This window comes from Oreochromis aureus, linkage group 3 (assembly GCF_013358895.1).
Source record: "Oreochromis aureus strain Israel breed Guangdong linkage group 3, ZZ_aureus, whole genome shotgun sequence".
NCBI classification, from domain to species: domain Eukaryota; kingdom Metazoa; phylum Chordata; class Actinopteri; order Cichliformes; family Cichlidae; genus Oreochromis; species Oreochromis aureus.
This window is the reverse complement of record NC_052944.1, coordinates 53,264,712-53,282,430: the sequence shown is the minus strand read 5'-3', so window position 1 is coordinate 53,282,430 and position 17,719 is coordinate 53,264,712. Positions and strand designations below refer to the sequence as shown.

General features: G+C 36.9%; 1 protein-coding gene across 1 annotated transcript; it reads right to left on the bottom strand.

Moving 5' to 3' along the window:
* Nucleotides 1-7,942: 7,942 nt before the first annotated feature.
* Nucleotides 7,943-16,442, bottom strand: LOC120437658 (Fc receptor-like protein 3). The gene is made up of 8 exons (XM_039608185.1): nt 16,417-16,442; nt 15,957-16,001; nt 14,911-15,165; nt 14,462-14,710; nt 12,954-13,130; nt 12,580-12,612; nt 10,821-10,895; nt 7,943-8,091 (listed from the first exon to the last, which is right to left on the bottom strand). The coding sequence occupies exons 1-7, from the start codon at nt 16,436-16,438 to the stop codon at nt 10,822-10,824; spliced, it is 855 nt and encodes a 284-aa protein (XP_039464119.1). The 5' UTR covers nt 16,439-16,442; the 3' UTR covers nt 7,943-8,091; nt 10,821.
* Between the last annotated feature and the right edge of the window lie 1,277 nt (nt 16,443-17,719).

The window sequence follows — 17,719 nt, the reverse complement described above, 5'->3', positions numbered from 1 at the left end:
TGATGGCATTTTCTGAAGGCAGTTATTTTTAAAAAACTGTGCTATAATAGAGAAGAAATCAAAGTTATCATCTTATGCAGATAAGATCTCATTTATATCTGTGCTGCAGTTCAGCCATTCAGTCATGATTCGACACATAATGCACATCACATTACATCAAAAGGTTCTTCAAAAAACAAAACTATACATTTCATAAACAAAACAAATAAAGTTACATACTGTAAAGTATTCTGGCAACCATCAGTGCTACCTCTGGGCCTTCTTGTTTGTAAACGAGTAAGCTGCTGATAAAATGAAGAATAACCTGTATCCCTTTATTGGGTGAGAAAATCATGACATATAATTTTCTTAGGTCAGATAGAAAAGATATCTGATCCATGAATGGCTGAATGGGCCTAACAGAACATGATACAGATGCAGATGAACTTATCTCAAAATATATAAAGCAGATAAACAGCAATATGAAACAAACGCATAGATAAAGCAGTAATATTACTCAAAAATATTTCATGTTTAACTGAAGAAACATAAAACTGAAGTTAATATGCTTGACATTTATTTTCAGGCATATTTTGTTGTGAGTGCTTACACACTTTAACTTTTTGAATGTATACCTTTTCACTGCCCAGTGCTAATTTATTTATTTGACCATTGCTAATTGTTTTAAACTTTTCTAACAGCCTTCATCAAGAAAGAGCAGTTTGTGTCTTCACCTCTGCTGTTCTATCCATCTCTGAGCTGGCACTTCTTCCTCCTCCTCTTCCTCACACTGTTGAATTTGTCCTGATGTATCATCAAGAGTAGAAAAACCTTGTGTCTGGGCACCTCTGGCCTTGATGAATTTCTCAGTCTCTCTTGACTCTGGACACATAATCCTAAGGCAAAGTAAACCAACCATGGCACTTAACAAAAAACAGCAAAAGTTACAGTGGCCCTGAGAGGCCATAAGGAGTGCAACTTAAGAAAACACCAGCAAATAAAAACACCACAAACACAACAGAAATCGATAAAAGATTACAAAGAAAGAAAACAAATAGAAAATGCAGCAAAAGCTAAAAGAATAAACAAATCAGTCAATAACTTGACAAACCTGATGCGGAAGTGGGGTGGTGGATAATTTTTTTTGCAAAAATGGCTGAATGCTCAAACAGCATGACAAAGAGTAATGTCAGGGTTCCTGAATTGTGACCCAGTGTTTTCAGTTCATTCATGTTCACTGTTTATTTTCCACATGTTCTACTTCCTATGTGTCCGATTATGTTCAGCTGTTTTCTCATTGTCAGTCCGTCAAATATAACTCACGTTCTACTTGCTTTAAAAGCCTCCACTTTAGAATGCACACCGTTCAAAGATTGGCTTACCTAAAGGAGAGATTATGATTTTGTAGATAATTAATGCCACAATATCCACAAATAGAACAATCTGAAAAACGTACACAGGATGTGAATGCTGTCTAAACACTGGCAGAAAGCTGTGGAGGGCCATGATGCTCAGCTGAATATCACTTTTACGGTCCTCCACAAACATCAGGATCGTTTACATTAATGATAATGTTAGTACTGATATTTTGCTACCTAAGCTGCTTCTATTGGTGGTGTCGAGCTAAATGGACGTTTGTTATGAGGAGAAATGAGCAGAAAAATAGTAGTTTATTCAGATTAAACCTGTGTTCTAATCCTGCATCTTATCACACATGTAATTTCCATGTGTGAAAACTGCACGTGTCCAGAGTCAAGACAGACTGAGAAATCCACTGCTGCAGATCATCTGTGGTGTCTTTGAAGGAGAGATGATGAGATGGAGGCTTTACATCCCTGATGATACATCAGGACAAACTCAGCAGTGTGTGAGGAAGAGAAGGAGGAAGAAGAGCAACAGCTGAGAGATGCAGAGAATAGATGGGCTATTCTCACTTAAAAGTTTCAAACAGCTATTTATCTGACCTGAATCCATCTTTATAGTTAATGTTAAAATAATTTTATCATTAAAGTGTTTTCAGTGTGGGAGAAAGTACTCAGGTCATTCACATAAAAAGTATAAAAGGCAGTTAGAGTTCTGTATTCAGAAACCTAAACTATGTATCAGCAGCAGAATGTAACTGATTATAAATGTCAGTATTTTTTTTTCAGGTAAATGAAACATGTTGTATTTTGGATTAGTAGTACAGTGGTCCCTCGTTTATCGCGGATGTTATATTCTAAAAATAACCTGCGATAGATGAAATCCATGAAGTAGCCATCTTTATTTTTTACAATTATTATAGATGTTTTAAGGCTGTAAAACCCCTCACTACATACTTTATACACTTTTCTCAGACAGGCATCAACATTTTCATACTTTTCTCTTGTTTAAACACTCTCAAAGTACAAACCTTCATAGAAAAATAAGTCCAGTATTATAGAATGAAACCAAAGATCATACCCTGTTTTCAGGTCCAGAACATGAGAATAGAGCAGCTGCGAGAGAATTCAACATTAATGAATCAATGGTACGGAAGTAGAGGAAACAAGAAGAATGAGTTGAGTAAAGTTTGACTTATCTGACTGTTTTGTTTTGCTTAATGCACCTTATGGTCCAAAAAATACGGTAACTTCTACCTTCCTTTAGCATGTCCAGAAGTCCAACTTTTTGTGTGAAGGGCAGCATCTTCCTCTGTCTTCTGGGTAATACCACAGGTGCCTTTGATGGTGCAAAACCTTTCATCATCATTGTTGTGTTTGTTGGAGAGAAAACATACAAACATACAGTACAACACTTCAGAGTCACACTGCTAGCGATCAAAGATTTATGTAAATTTGACAAGCTGACCCAAAACGCTGTTTACGTGTGTACGAAAGGCCCAAACACATAGGAAAAGCGGCATTTTCAAAAATACCTGTGCACGTGTGTACGTAGCCTCAGTGTCGTCCTCTGGGTGGAGCATTCATCTCTCCCTTAAAAGCCACACCTGATGCTGGTTATCGCAGCAGTATTTAGTCCAGCAACTGTTCTTCGTGGAAACATCTGCTGACAAGATTGCCTATACAGTAGTGGTGTGCAATACTACATATTTTTTTATTATTGTGGCCGGTCTGCGATGCCACAGTAGCTGAGATGGACTCATGTGCACGGTATCTACAATCACGCCCCCTCACTGGCTTAAAACCTGTGCTCTGCTTGTGTTGTTGCTTTTGGTGGTGATGTGGGGAGTAGGTTTGGCTGGATAGCTCCCCGGCCTTGGGGGCGAAGGGGGTATGTGGCGGGGTGTGTTCTGCGATGCGGCTGCAGGTGAGATGGACTCACATGCACGGTATCTACAATCACGCCTCGCCCGCTTAAAACTTGTGCTCTGTTCTGTGTTGTAGTTGGTGGTGATGTGTATAGCGGGCAGCAGAAGAGCTGCAGCATTTGAATGTACTGTTAAAGCAACTGTGTGATTATTGTAAGAATAAATGACGATGCGAAGCATGAAAATGCCATCGGGTCTGCCGTGGTGGTTTAGTTATTTTTTTTGTTTATTTATTTTTTTTATTAAAATCTTACAATAAAGTGTGCAAACCAGTGAACAAATTAAAACAAGTACTGTTGAGGAACTATAATACAAAATTTACAATTAAAATTCTCAACAACAAAAACAACTGGTAAATATATAAATATATGTAAAGAACTTAACAGCCCCCAAAGCGTCTAAGACACGTCATGTGACAGCGCAACATCTAAACAAATGGTGTGGGGGAAAGTGTGCCTGCTCTGCGCTGACACAGGAGTGGTGAGTCCGGCAACCTAGCCTAGCTGTTTCGTTTTTTGCAAAAAGTACAAACAAAGGCAGAAGTTAAAGTAAAGAATCAATCTCACCAGGCTAGTGTTGATCCGATACCGACTTGGTATTGATATAATCGATGCTTGGATCAATCCTCCCACCACTACTATACGGATCACTGCTTCACTTCACTATAGATATCATCACTTCCAACACATAATCATCCCAAAATGTAACATACGACGCCATGTGACAAATCGTTGGTATGTTATGCTTTTGGCCACCCAACCCGTCTGTATGTTACGCATGAGAAACATGAGAACCGTTTGGAATGAATCTACACATGTACATTTATTTTACTTTCTCATCATTAATCACTTTGAAAAACACAATCTAATCCGATTAAGACTTTAGTTAACCCTTTAAGACCTATCATAGAACCAAGTCCACCAGAGCTTATCTTTATATTTTTACATGTTGTATCATCTTGATGCATGCTCAATCATCCAGGTAAGTAAATCTCCAAAAGTTGATTCTGTTCATCTAGATGTAGCATTTTGTGGGAGAAACGTTTCGTCACTTATCCAAGTGACTTCTTCAGTCTCAGCTGACTGCAGGTTTCCCCAGTCAGAGCAGTTGAGACGGATTTTTTCTAAACACCGGGTCTCTGTGGCTTTTAAACCCCAAAACACGCTGCGTCAAAAATTGGTCCATCCCAAGGATCGGGTCCCCCGACACAAACAGAGCAACATAGTGTACGCTGTTAAGTGCCAGGAGGATTGCCAGGATTTATACATCGGGGAAACCAAACAACCTCTAGCGAAGCGGATGGCACAACACAGAAGAGCTACCTCGTCAGGCCAGGACTCTGCAGTCTATTTACACCTACAGGCCAGTGGACACTCTTTCAATGATGAGGATGTACACATCCTGGACAGGGAGGAACGCTGGTTTGAGTGCGGAGTCTAGGAGGCCATTTACATGAAAAGGGAAAGACCATCTCTGAATCGAGGAGGGGGCCTAAGGGTACATCTTTCGCCATCTTACAACGCTGTGATTGCAGCCATTCCCCAACTCTCTGTGAATGGTACTCATGGCCATTGATCAGTGTTCTTTGATCAGTGGGTTTTGATCAGTGGTTGTTGATCAGTGGTCATGAGAATTTGCATAATTAAGATTAAGGAACTGACCTCCCAGCCCATTTTTCCCTCACTGGGCTGGTTTCAGTCATTATGCAAATGTACTGTTTATAAGATTGGAAACCTGCAGTCAGCTGAGACTGAAGAAGTCACTTGGATGAGTGACGAAACGTTTCTCCCACAAAACGCTACGTCCAGATGAACAGAATCAACTTTTGGAGATTTCAATGCTGTAGTTCCATTTTTGGGAGTATTTCCAAACTCACCTGCCTGCCTCCCTTACAGTTGCCTTACAGGTTACTTAATCAGGATTTTGTCTTACACTTACCCGAAGTTTCACCTGTCAACCCCCCTCTCATGCTTGAATCTCCCTGCCAACAAGTAAGCCACACAGGACTCACACAGGAAGTAACACTGTAACCTGTTCCTCCTGCATTTGCTAATTCACCTCTCCTGTGTTACAGTCACCCTGTCTCCCGGATGGCTTATCCCAGTCCCTGGCCCGTTCCCAGATTTAGACTCTAGTTTCATCCACAGCATAAGCTATTCATAGTCATGACCTTCTCTTCACATAAGTAGAGCTCCCTAGTTCATGTGTATTTTCCCACAGTAAGATTCACAGTTATAGCTTGTGATTTATATGTCTTCATAGTGAATGTGCTTACTCCATGGATTTTTGTCTCTAGGATTCAGAGTCACAGCATCCTTAGCCCTTGTCATAGTTAAATCGTTCTCATAGTTAATAGTTTCACAGTGTCTAGTCCCCTGTATATATTCCCTGCCCATGCACCTGTGTTATAGTTATACACCTGTTTTAACTGTCACATGTATATAGCTTGCATTACCTCAACCACCACTGTATCTATTGCTTACATGTGTAAATAAACTCTTCTCATGCATCTCTGTGTTCTGGTTGAATCTGATCTTTGGGTACATTTCATGTCTGTTCACTGTAACATATTTTTTCTTTGAGATAAAAAAGATATAAAGTGATATGAAACAGAAATAATTGCACCTTGAATGTTTGCTGAAGCACAGTATTTGTTAAATTTCATATTGTGATTACTACTACTACTACTGTGATTTTCTAATTAAATACATTGAATTTATTAATACAATCAATGTAATGTTGAACATATTATATTTACATTATATTACCAAAGCTTGGTTGTCATTGGTCTCATGAAGCATATTAACCCAATGAGACACGTTCAAGAGAAGCAGAGGGTTCATTAATGTTGTGAGGGAAGAAAGATGCAAGGCAATCCGTGTTTTAATCACATACATGCTATTAACTCATTAACTATTTACTGTTAGCTTGTAATGTCTGGATATGGTCTATCAATTTCTCATGTTACATCTTTTTTCAGTTTCCTTTGTGTGCAGTCCATTTGGCCATTCAGGGCCACCATACACAAAATGGGGCAAGCAGTAGTCCTAATAAATAACATACAGGGAGTGCAGAATTATTAGGCAAGTTGTATTTTTGAGGAATAATCTTATTATTGAACAACAACCATGTTCTCAATGAACCCAAAAAACTCATTAATATCAAAGCTGAATGTTTTTGGAAGTAGTTTTTAGTTTGTTTTCAGTTTTAGCTATTTTAGGGGATATCTGTGTGTGCAGGTGACTATTACTGTGCATAATTATTAGGCAACTTAACAAAAACAAATATATACCCATTTCAATTATTTATTTTACCAGTGAAACCAATATAACATCTCCACATTCACAAATATACATTTCTGACATTCAAAAACAAAACAAAAACAAATCAGCGACCAATATAGCCACCTTTCTTTGCAAGGACACTCAAAAGCCTGCCATCCATGGATTCTGTCAGTGTTTTGATCTGTTCACCATCAACATTGCGTGCAGCAGCAACCACAGCCTCCCAGACACTGTTCAGAGAGGTGTACTGTTTTCCCTCCTTGTAAATCTCACATTTGATGATGGACCACAGGGGTTCTCAATGGGGTTCAGATCAGGTGAACAAGGAGGCCATGTCATTAGTTTTTCTTCTTTTATACCCTTTCTTGCCAGCCACGCTGTGGAGTACTTGGACGCGTGTGATGGAGCATTGTCCTGCATGAAAATCATGTTTTTCTTGAAGGATGCAGACTTCTTCCTGTACCACTGCTTGAAGAAGGTGTCTTCCAGAAACTGGCAGTAGGACTGGGAGTTGAGCTTGACTCCATCCTCAACCCGAAAAGGCCCCACAAGCTCATCTTTGATGATACCAGCCCAAACCAGTACTCCACCTCCACCTTGCTGGCGTCTGAGTCGGACTGGAGCTCTCTGCCCTTCACCAATCCAGCCACGGGCCCATCCATCTGGCCCATCAAGACTCACTCTCATTTCATCAGTCCATAAAACCTTAGAAAAATCAGTCTTGAGATATTTCTTGGCCCAGTCTTGACGTTTCAGCTTGTGTGTCTTGTTCAGTGGTGGTCGTCTTTCAGCCTTTCTTACCTTGGCCATGTCTCTGAGTATTGCACACCTTGTGCTTTTGGGCACTCCAGTGATGTTGCAGCTCTGAAATATGGCCAAACTGGTGGCAAGTGGCATCTTGGCAGCTGCACGCTTGACTTTTCTCAGTTCATGGGCAGTTATTTTGCGCCTTGGTTTTTCCACACGCTTCTTGCGACCCTGTTGACTATTTTGAATGAAACGCTTGATTGTTCGATGATCACGCTTCAGAAGCTTTGCAATTTTAAGACTGCTGCATCCCTCTGCAAGATATCTCACTATTTTTGACTTTTCTGAGCCTGTCAAGTCCTTCTTTTGACCCATTTTGCCAAAGGAAAGGAAGTTGCCTAATAATTATGCACACCTGATATAGGGTGTTGATGTCATTAGACCACACCCTTCTCATTACAGAGATGCACATCACCTAATATGCTTAATTGGTAGTAGGCTTTCGAGCCTATACAGCTTGGAGTAAGACAACATGCATGAAGAGGATGATGTGGACAAAATACTCATTTGCCTAATAATTCTGCACTCCCTGTATGTACAGAATAAAATATACAACAATATACAGTAATGAAATGTGCATTACGTTCAGAGATTAAAAAGAGAAATATATCGGTGCAAAAAGGTCAAGTACTGGTAGAAGACGGTCAAGGGCTTCTGCTTCAAGTTGAGGCTTCTGAGTAGAAAGTGGAGATGCTGCTGGGCCTTCCTTGTAACCTCTGAAGTGTACTTAACCTACAGAGAAAGTCAGAGAAGTGACTGTGGAGAACCAACAATGCAGCCCTCAGCCTGCCTCCAAAATCACCACTGCACACGCTCTTTTCTTAACATGATAGGAGGCATAAATGGTAAATGGCCTGTATTTGTATAGCACTTTACACTACATGCAGTCATCCACCCATTCACACACAGGTGATGGCAAGCTACATTGTAGCCACAGCTACCCTGGGGTGCACTGACAGAGGCAAGGCTGCCGGACGCTGGCACCACCGGGACCACCACCTGTAGGCAACAGGTGAAGTGTCTTGCCCAAGGACACAACAACCGAGACTGTCCGAGCCGGGGCTCGAACCGGCAACCTTCAAATTACAAGGCGAACTCCCAACTCTTGAGCCACGATAGCACAGAGTACTAAAACAGAACGACGCATGTCTTGGAGTATGCAAAAGTGTTCAAATAATTATTCACACATTATAAAATAGCTGTTAATGAACACACGTGGATACATGATGTTATCTTATAGATATATTTCTCTTTTTCTTTTATTATAAAAACAAGTTTTATTTTTATTTATTGCCTTTAGAGGGCAGGTGACCTCTAAAGGTCCTCTGAATTGGACCGCTAAATTGCATTCTATATATATTCTAATGTCTTAAGCCACAGTTATATCTGTCACATTGCATGTCTACTTCAGGTTAAGCGAACATCCAATGGTTATATTCACAATAACCACAGTATCTACCAGCATCTAAAGTAAAACTGCATTGTGGTATAACTGCTAAACTATAATAAACCACTACCTTAAAAAACAAAAATTGAAGCTCTAATAGGAAGGCATGTATAAGTTTGAAATGTTGAAACATTTTAAGAATAGTAATTCTAAATGTTTGTTGCATTTCAAGGTTTCTTTTTTGTTTGTTTTTGTCTTGATATGTCATAAATTCATAAATATATCTGACAAATATGCTGTTTTCCATATTCCATTGTATAAACTGAATCTGAATATCTATTTTTATTATGTTTCTAATTAATACATGTACATGTCTTCTAAATGTATAACTAATAGGTCCACATAATACAGGCACAAATAAAGAGACACATGGGCTAAAAAATAATTTTCATACAGGACAGTGTATTACATGCCCAATATAAGAAATCTGGCCATAGAAGTTACAAAAAGTTATGCAACTGCTCTTCCAGAAGTCACATGTATTGCAACTGAAGTCAAAGAGTCAAACATAAATGCAGCTGCCAGTATAATATATGAAGATAACACCTAATAACACCAATAGCAATTAACATCATAAAAATGACTCTTTGCTGTAGTTACATAGCACTTAAAGTTGACCTTTGCAAATTGAGTCTACTATAATATTCACTTATTATTTGTTGGACACTGTTAAGTGCATGCCCTGCCTTTTGTATGCAAGAGTCAGAAAGATTCTAAAATTAAAAACAAATGCCAAATAATTATCGAATACCTCTTAACTAAAACACACATGGCTTTGTTATGTTTTGCTACGGTGGAATTTTAGATAAACTTAATCTTTAATCACTTCTTTCTTCTTTCTTTTTTTTCATGTCAGACATCTGCCAGTAAACATGTTCAACTCAAACTCATCTGTATTGAGAGCTGCACTTGTAATAGCAGATGACGACAGTGTCCTTATTGAAAAATTCAAAGCTGATGGCTTAAGAGCAACGAATCTTGAATAGATGAAAGTAAATGCTAAAGCAACACGAAAAGCATCAAAATCAGCAATCAATTCAACCATCACTTGGATGGATCATTTCAGAATGGTTTAGAAGCGCATCATAGTACAGAATCAGCACTTTTAATCATGTTCAGTGATCTTTTATTAATTGTAGATTCATACTTCAAAGGTGATCTTGATCCTCTGAAAAACACCTTTGGTAATAAGCCTGGTGGGTTATTTTTGACAATATCTTTACGTTTAAGAAAGAAAATGCTGATGTCAGAGCTAGTTTTTACCCACTGAGGCTCTTAGGATAAAACATCATATCCAAATGCCTGTGCATTTTGGATTTGATTGTAATATTTTATTTGTTTCAGTCATTAAATTGCTTCTGGTTGTACCAAGAAGTTAAAGAAGAAAGTAATTTGGATCTTTGACCTAGCTTCCTGTAAACTTTGGAACAGCCTGGCCTCACATTAGGACCTCACCAACAATCAGTAACACCTTTCAAAACCTGTTTCAACACTAATTTTCATTCCTTGGCAAGCCTTCACATTTCTTTTTAGGTTGTTCTTGCGGTTATGTGTATTGTGTTGTTGTTATTGCTTTCATGATATAGTTGAACAGTATTTTGGTCAGAATTGTTTTGTGTGCTCATAAATGAACTGACTTGACTTGGCACTGGATATTTTAATTTAATGTATTTTTTTATTCATTGTCAATTGATAACAATCATCATCTGGAGGAGCTTTCTTACTAATTGCACTTCCCCAGCAAGTGGGGTACACCCTGAATAGCTTTGTGTCTATTTCAGCACTAATGTTTATAATGCGCTTTGTGTCCCATTGTCAGTGAACAATCAAGCAAATCAAAAATATAAAATGTCAAATGTCAAATACAGAACACTATAAATGATGATATCATGATTATGATCATATTTGAAGATATATATTTTTCTATAAGTTATAGAAAAATATAGTTTTCCTATATGGCTTTCCTAAATAAAGTAACAATAGTAATAATAATAATAAAATGTAAAATGAGTACCTCATTTCTTTTTCTGTTTTGTCTCATTGTTGTAAGTATCCATTTGTAGATGAGTTACCTGAGCATTTTTATACACTGAAACAGATAAAAAAAAGTTTTGACATAAGTAGTGTGTGGTGACAGAAAGATAACTTACTCACGTAAAAGCACTCTATCTTGGTGCTACTGTGTTACAGCCTCCTAATTTTACAATTAGTTCACTGAGACTCAAAACTATGCAGGAGAGATGAGTATAGTATTATTATAGTTTTACTTAAGTTCTATTTGAGTTCTATAAACACAAACACTCTTACAAACACCTTTACAATACTCACCAAAAAGACTCAAAAACAAGAAAAACATCCACAAATCTACTACAAACTGGACCTTGGAACAATATGCTTATTCGCACACCTCAGTCACATGGTCACTGAACACATCTACATTATGCTATATTTGCACATTTTACACCTTGCACATGTCTTCGGCTTATCTTGTCTACTAAAACCTGACCATAACCTGAACCTGGTATTCAATACCTACTGCACAATCATCTCACTTTACTGCAATTGCACATGACCATTTTGTATTGTCTGTTGTCCTGTCTGTGTTTATTGTACATAGTTAGTGGCAGTATCTTTTTATCGTTTTAATTTTACTTAAATTTAGCGAGTTGTTATTTATTAATCATTTCTAGTTTTTATATCTCTTGGAGATATATTTTCAGTGTCGAGAAGGTTACTTTTAAAATGTATTCCACTACAGATTACAGAATACATGCTCCAAAATGTACTTTGTAATATATTCCGTTACGTTACTCAATGAGAGTAACATATTCTGAAAACTTTGGATTACTTAATATATTATCATGCTTTTTACAACTACATGAGTGTACTATTGCTGTGTGATTTATTACTATTAGTGAAGGATACTCGCCATACCAATAACAACTAGATCTTTAAATCTTAATATAAAATGAGTAACAGTAGGGTGGACATTAGGTAAGGCTGCTCTTTTTGCAGCAATCTCGTATAGAAAACTATTCCGCGCATGTATAAAACAGGTCCACAGCTCCGAACCATAGTAAAGGGACCTCTGGCTAATACGGTGGGTTCCGTGTCGGGCTCATAGCCAAAAACTAGCTTTACTTTGTTGTCTGGGTCAACTTTGCTAGTGGGAGACAGAGAGAGGCTATGAAAAGGCTGCTCCAACAGAACTTATTGTTTCGGAGTAAAACACGAACACAGTGTACAGTCGAGTCTTAATAATTACTTACAACTGGGTTACACTGCCCATGAGGCTACATTCTTTAGTGCTATGCCTGTAACACTCTGCCTATTGCCTTCATATTGAATAATAAAAAAGTTTTAAAAAATTCTTCACATCATTATGCGGGCCGCAAATAGGGGTGACATGGGCCGCGAGATTGAGACATTAGGTATTAGAGCCTCTTAATTCGTGTTTTGTTTGGGTTTCCACCGGCGTGGAATTACCAAAACTAGAGAGGGGACAGCCTAACATGTGAAACAAGAAAAGACAGCCATGTAATCCCTTTATTTCAACAAAGTAACTGTATTCTGAATATCACCTTTTTAAACTGTAACTGTAACGGAATAGAGTTACATGTATTCCGTTACTCCCCAACACAGCCTATTTTTTATATTCTCATAAATGCATAATGGGGGGTTTGGGGTGAAACGGCATTTTGGTACACTGTATACTGTGTATATTGTTCTATTGACAATAAAGACCTTGAATCTTGAATTTATAAACTACTCACCTGTTACTGACATGACAGCAGAAGAGCTTGCTACTAGATGGAACAAAGTAAAATAAAAAGAAGAACAATACAATAAAAAATAAAAATAAAAATAAAAAGTTGAAGAACAAACAGGAAACTGGCATATCTTGCTGAATTTTAGCTTCAACAATTAGTAACCAGTAATCTTACTTCAATAAACATCCATTTAATAATTCCAAAAATTATTTCTCTTTCTGCTTTGTTTTGCTACTGAACATTTTAATCTATTATTATTATAAGAGCTCTACCTCGATGAACATCATATGAATTAAACTGTATTATTTAATTTTCTGTTCACCTTAAATTATTGGCACAATAAATAAGTAAATGTACAAATATAGAAAGAAAGAAACCTGTGTGTTTCTGGCAGTAATGTAGTCCCGCCACTATTATCACATCCACAGCCAAAATGATCAAAATAGCTGGCAATAGGATGGAGAGTCCAGTGGACCTGGATGGAGAGCTCTTCTGTTCAGTCTCTTCATCATCTTGAGGTATTGTCTTCTGAGGTGTGGGAGCAACATGTGCTGCTAACACAATAAATATACAATATAGTATTTTGTTAATTTTGGTTAAGTATTTCAAGATGATGAAATGGATAACAATCTAATCTATTTTGCCTTGACGTGAGTGAAGGCAGTGTTTCTTAATAGACCAACTAAATCAATAACTCAAAGAAAACTGCAATGACTTTTTGCACAGTCATGGTCAGCAGACGATTCATTCTAATAATTCTGGAGATAGGATTGTGACACTGAAAAACTAGTTCATGCATTTATTACTTCTATGCTGGAGTACTGTAATTCATTATTATCAATATGTCCTTAAAAACTCCTCATTAGACCATTTCACTCTCAGACTAAAGGCTTACTTGTTGTTCCTAGAGTATTTAAAAGTGGAATGTGAGGAAGAGCATTCAGTTTTCAGGCCCCTCTTCTAACCAGTTTCTGTGTAATAAACTTCCAGTTTAGGTTGGGGAGACTGCCTCTCTACATTTAAGATTAGATTTAAGATTAGGGCTGGATTAGTTGCTCCTGAATCCACCTTTATTTACACTACAATAGGTCTACGCTCCTGGGGGATTCCCATGATGCACTGAGTATTTCTTCTTTACTCACCTTTTCCACCCTCTATGTGCTAAATACACCTTTCTGCATTTAATCATTAGTTATTATTAATCTGGCTCTCTTCCACAGCGTGCCTTTGTCCTGTCTTCCTCCCCTCACTTCCAAACAGTTTTGCTGGAACCTTCTTCCTGTTAAAAGTGAGTTCTTCCTTCTTGTTGTTGTTGTGATTTTGTGCTATACAAATAAAACTGACATCAATTGAATTCAATTCAATTGAATTATTTGGGCACGGGCATCCATGGTATCCAGAGGTGAACTGCATTAACATTGTCCTAGTTACATTAGTTGTCTGACTTATATAAAAAAATAATAATAATGATGAAATATTATCTCCACTTACTCAATCATTATCTATGGTAAATCTGAACATTATACAGTGGGACATGAAATAGTGAAAATTATAATTATGTTTGAAGGCTGATGCTGATGTTGCGCAAAGCAACACTGTGCCTTACAAAACTAGAGCTTTACAAACCCCAAAGTGTGGCTTTATTTTTGAATAACATTCAGTTCAAGCATTTCCTTAGTATGCCTGATATTTTATATTCTTACATGCAAGCAGAGACCTGTTTTAAAACTTTAATTTTCTTCTAGCACCACCACACAAAGTTTAGAATATAGCAAAGAAACTATTGTGTGCATATTTGTGCATTGCATTTGCTCACATGCAGAACTGTATAGTTTCTTTGAAAATATTATACATCCATTGTGCTAAAAAAAATGTCATAGCTCACCTCTCACAGCCATCCAGCTCTCTGGTGATTTCCCTTGAGATTGAGAAAAGCTGCACTTGTACAGTCCTTCATTAGACTTGGAAACATTGGGAATGGTTATCTTTCCTGCATATCCAGTTTCCAAGTACTGACCATCCTTGTAAAAATCAGCTGGAAGATTGGAAGGCATTCCTTTTTTTCTACAGCCCAAAGTGACATTGTCTCCATCCATTAAAGGAAAAGCAGGAATCTCCAGGATCACATCTCCTCCTCAAAAAACAAGAACATTTATGATAAAATGAATACATTGACACCCCCCAAATTCTATGTAATACAAAGTCAATGTGTGAATCTGACTAAAGTTAAGATGGCTGTAAAAACACCTTTAACTGAAGTCCATCTTGATTTTTGAGTCTTAGTAGCATATTGAAATTTTGGAAAAATGTGAAGTTGGCGGTTACCAAACATACTAGTGATAGTGATGATGACAGTCTTGCTTTTCTCTCCATCTTCATTTTCACACCAGTATTCTCCACTGTGTGACTTAAAGGCAGGTTCAATGTACAAGGTTCTTGCTGATGTTTCCCACTGAGTAGAATTTAAGCCAAGCTTTTTGATCACTCTCCATTCTGCTGGTCCACGATACCCCGAGCAGTTAAATGAGATGGAGTCATATTCAAAGAACTGCAGTCTGTTTGGATGGACATGAAGATAAGCTCCTTCTGCTGCACACACACAAAAAAATAAGTAAATGGATAAAATTAAATCAAAAAAGGCTAGATGAAGAGATTACTTCTGACATATGATATCTACTCTTCAAAAAAAATGAATTTAATAGGGACCACCCCCTTGCAAGTACAGTACAATTAAAGTACAATATACATTATATTTTTACATAATATCTTTTTTTACATAATATTTTTTCCAAATCATTTTCTTAGGAAATTGAAAGATAAGCCATGTACGGTATTTGTAATTGTTATATACACTTACAGGTCATTTTATTAGGGACATATGTTCAACTAGTCTTTAACGAAACAGCTAATCATTCAAATCATCAATTCGAAGAGAAAACAAAAATGATCTGAGAGACTTTGAATGTGGCATGGTGCCAAATGGGTTGTTGTGCGTCACAGATTCATCATAGATAGACACTTTTTTCAAGCACCCCTTGATTTCATGATAGCACCCGTAAAGTAAGAACACAAGGAGTATAATAATATTTATTTTGGTTTTTTTTTTTTCTGACCTTGTTTTATAACGTTACATTTTCCCAACTTGAAGGCAGTAAAGGTTGTAATTTAAATCAGGTTTAATGTGCAATGTCATAATGTTACAGGGCAATAACACCAAGGCATCCCCGATTCAACAACAGGTTTGTCATTACATTCAACCAGGCACAAGCAAAGTGTACCTAATAAAGGGACCAGCAAGTGTATTCAGTTAACAAAAGTCTGTCGTACAGACATTTGTCTCTGTTAACAAATGAATGTCTTACATTCTTTAGCATACATACAATATTTCTGGTCTTCAGCTATGAGCAGCAACAGTATTTTCACCACTGTAGAGACAAAATAAAGACACATTACAAATGTCTTTATATGTAAGAACAGCAAAACATACTAATACTACTACTGATAATAATAATAATAATAATAATAATAATAATAATAATAATACCAATAATAATAATAATAATAATAATAACAATACTAGTCTGGCTTTTATATATTTTTAGTTCAGAGTGTCTAGCTGACACTCTAGAGCGATCAGCAGAAGCAATTTAAAGTTACCAAATGATCTGGTTTTTGCACCATATAAAAAATCTTATCAATCACTCAGTGTAAATTCACATAAACTGTACTTTATAAATAAATGTGACTTCTGGAAAAAGGCATTTAAGCAGAGACAAATATTTAATTTTCACAACTGCTTAACAGACACACACATAGATGCAAAGGAGGATCAGTACTCACTCAGTTTGATGCAGAGCTCCATCTTGTACCTCACACGGGCCTCACTATTTGACTGAATAAAAGCAAAACGTGACAGGGTAGTACTTCCCTTTTTCTGTGCAGCATAGAAGCCACAGCTACGTGTGGGGGATTTTTTTCTGTCAACCTATCTCTTGAACTGTAGGAAGCAAGAGCCACTGTTACTGCACACAAGACATACAGGACAACTAGTTACAGATGAAGACAACATAAATATGTTCTGATTTATTTTATGTGATTACTTCATTAAGCTATATTAAAGCAAACACTAAACATAGACAACTTAAAGCAGTTTGGGTGCCCAACCATATGTTTATGAATTCTTCCATCTTTGCTCTTTTAATATTCTTTATTGTTTTATTATTAGTATTTATATTATTGCGCTGCAATACTAAAATAATGGTGTGGCAAGCTTTTTACTGACACAAATTCTGTGTTGCATTCAATTTGCTGCTTCAGTTTTCCGTAGATAACGTTTTTTATATGTTTCTATGATATACTGTAGGAACATATAACATGCAAAATTAACATATGGCCACAAATACATGTTGTATTGAGGAAATAAAGTTTTAAATCCACTAGCTGATCAACTGAGTTTTTTAGGTGTAATAATAATAATAATCAGTTTTAATATACATAAATGAAAATCTATACAGGAGGTTTGATATTTTTGTAGATATTTACTACCTCACTTCTTCGATCACCCAATTATTTTCTGTTTGTCACTTATGTCAGGCACAATGACACAAAAAAGAATTCAGATATACCAATCTTATACTTTCCCTGTATTCCCATAAATAAGGAAATAAGGAAATAAAAAATAAAAAAAACATAACAGAAGACACTAAACTGCATTTGTGCATGTATAAGTTTTTCCTGTCATAAAAAATATTTTTAAAAAAGGCTTCTAGATAGGTTTTTAATGATTTTGCATAAATTAAAAATATCCTGTAAAACTGAGAAAAAAAAAACCCTGTACAACTTTGAAAAATTAGTCAATGCATTTATTACTTCCAGGCTGGACTGCTCTAATTCATTATTATCAGGATGTCCTAAAAACTCCCTCAAAAGCCTTCAGTTAATCCAAAATGCTGCAGCAAGAGTCCTGACAGGGACTAGAAAGAGAGAGCATATTTCTCCTGTTTTGGCTTCCCTTCATTGGCTTCCTGTTAAATCCAGAATTGAATTCAAAATCCTGCTCCTCACATACAAGGTCTTAAATAATCAGGCCCCATCTTATCTTAATGACCTTGTAGCATTCTGGGTTTTGTTTTTCTTTTCAGGT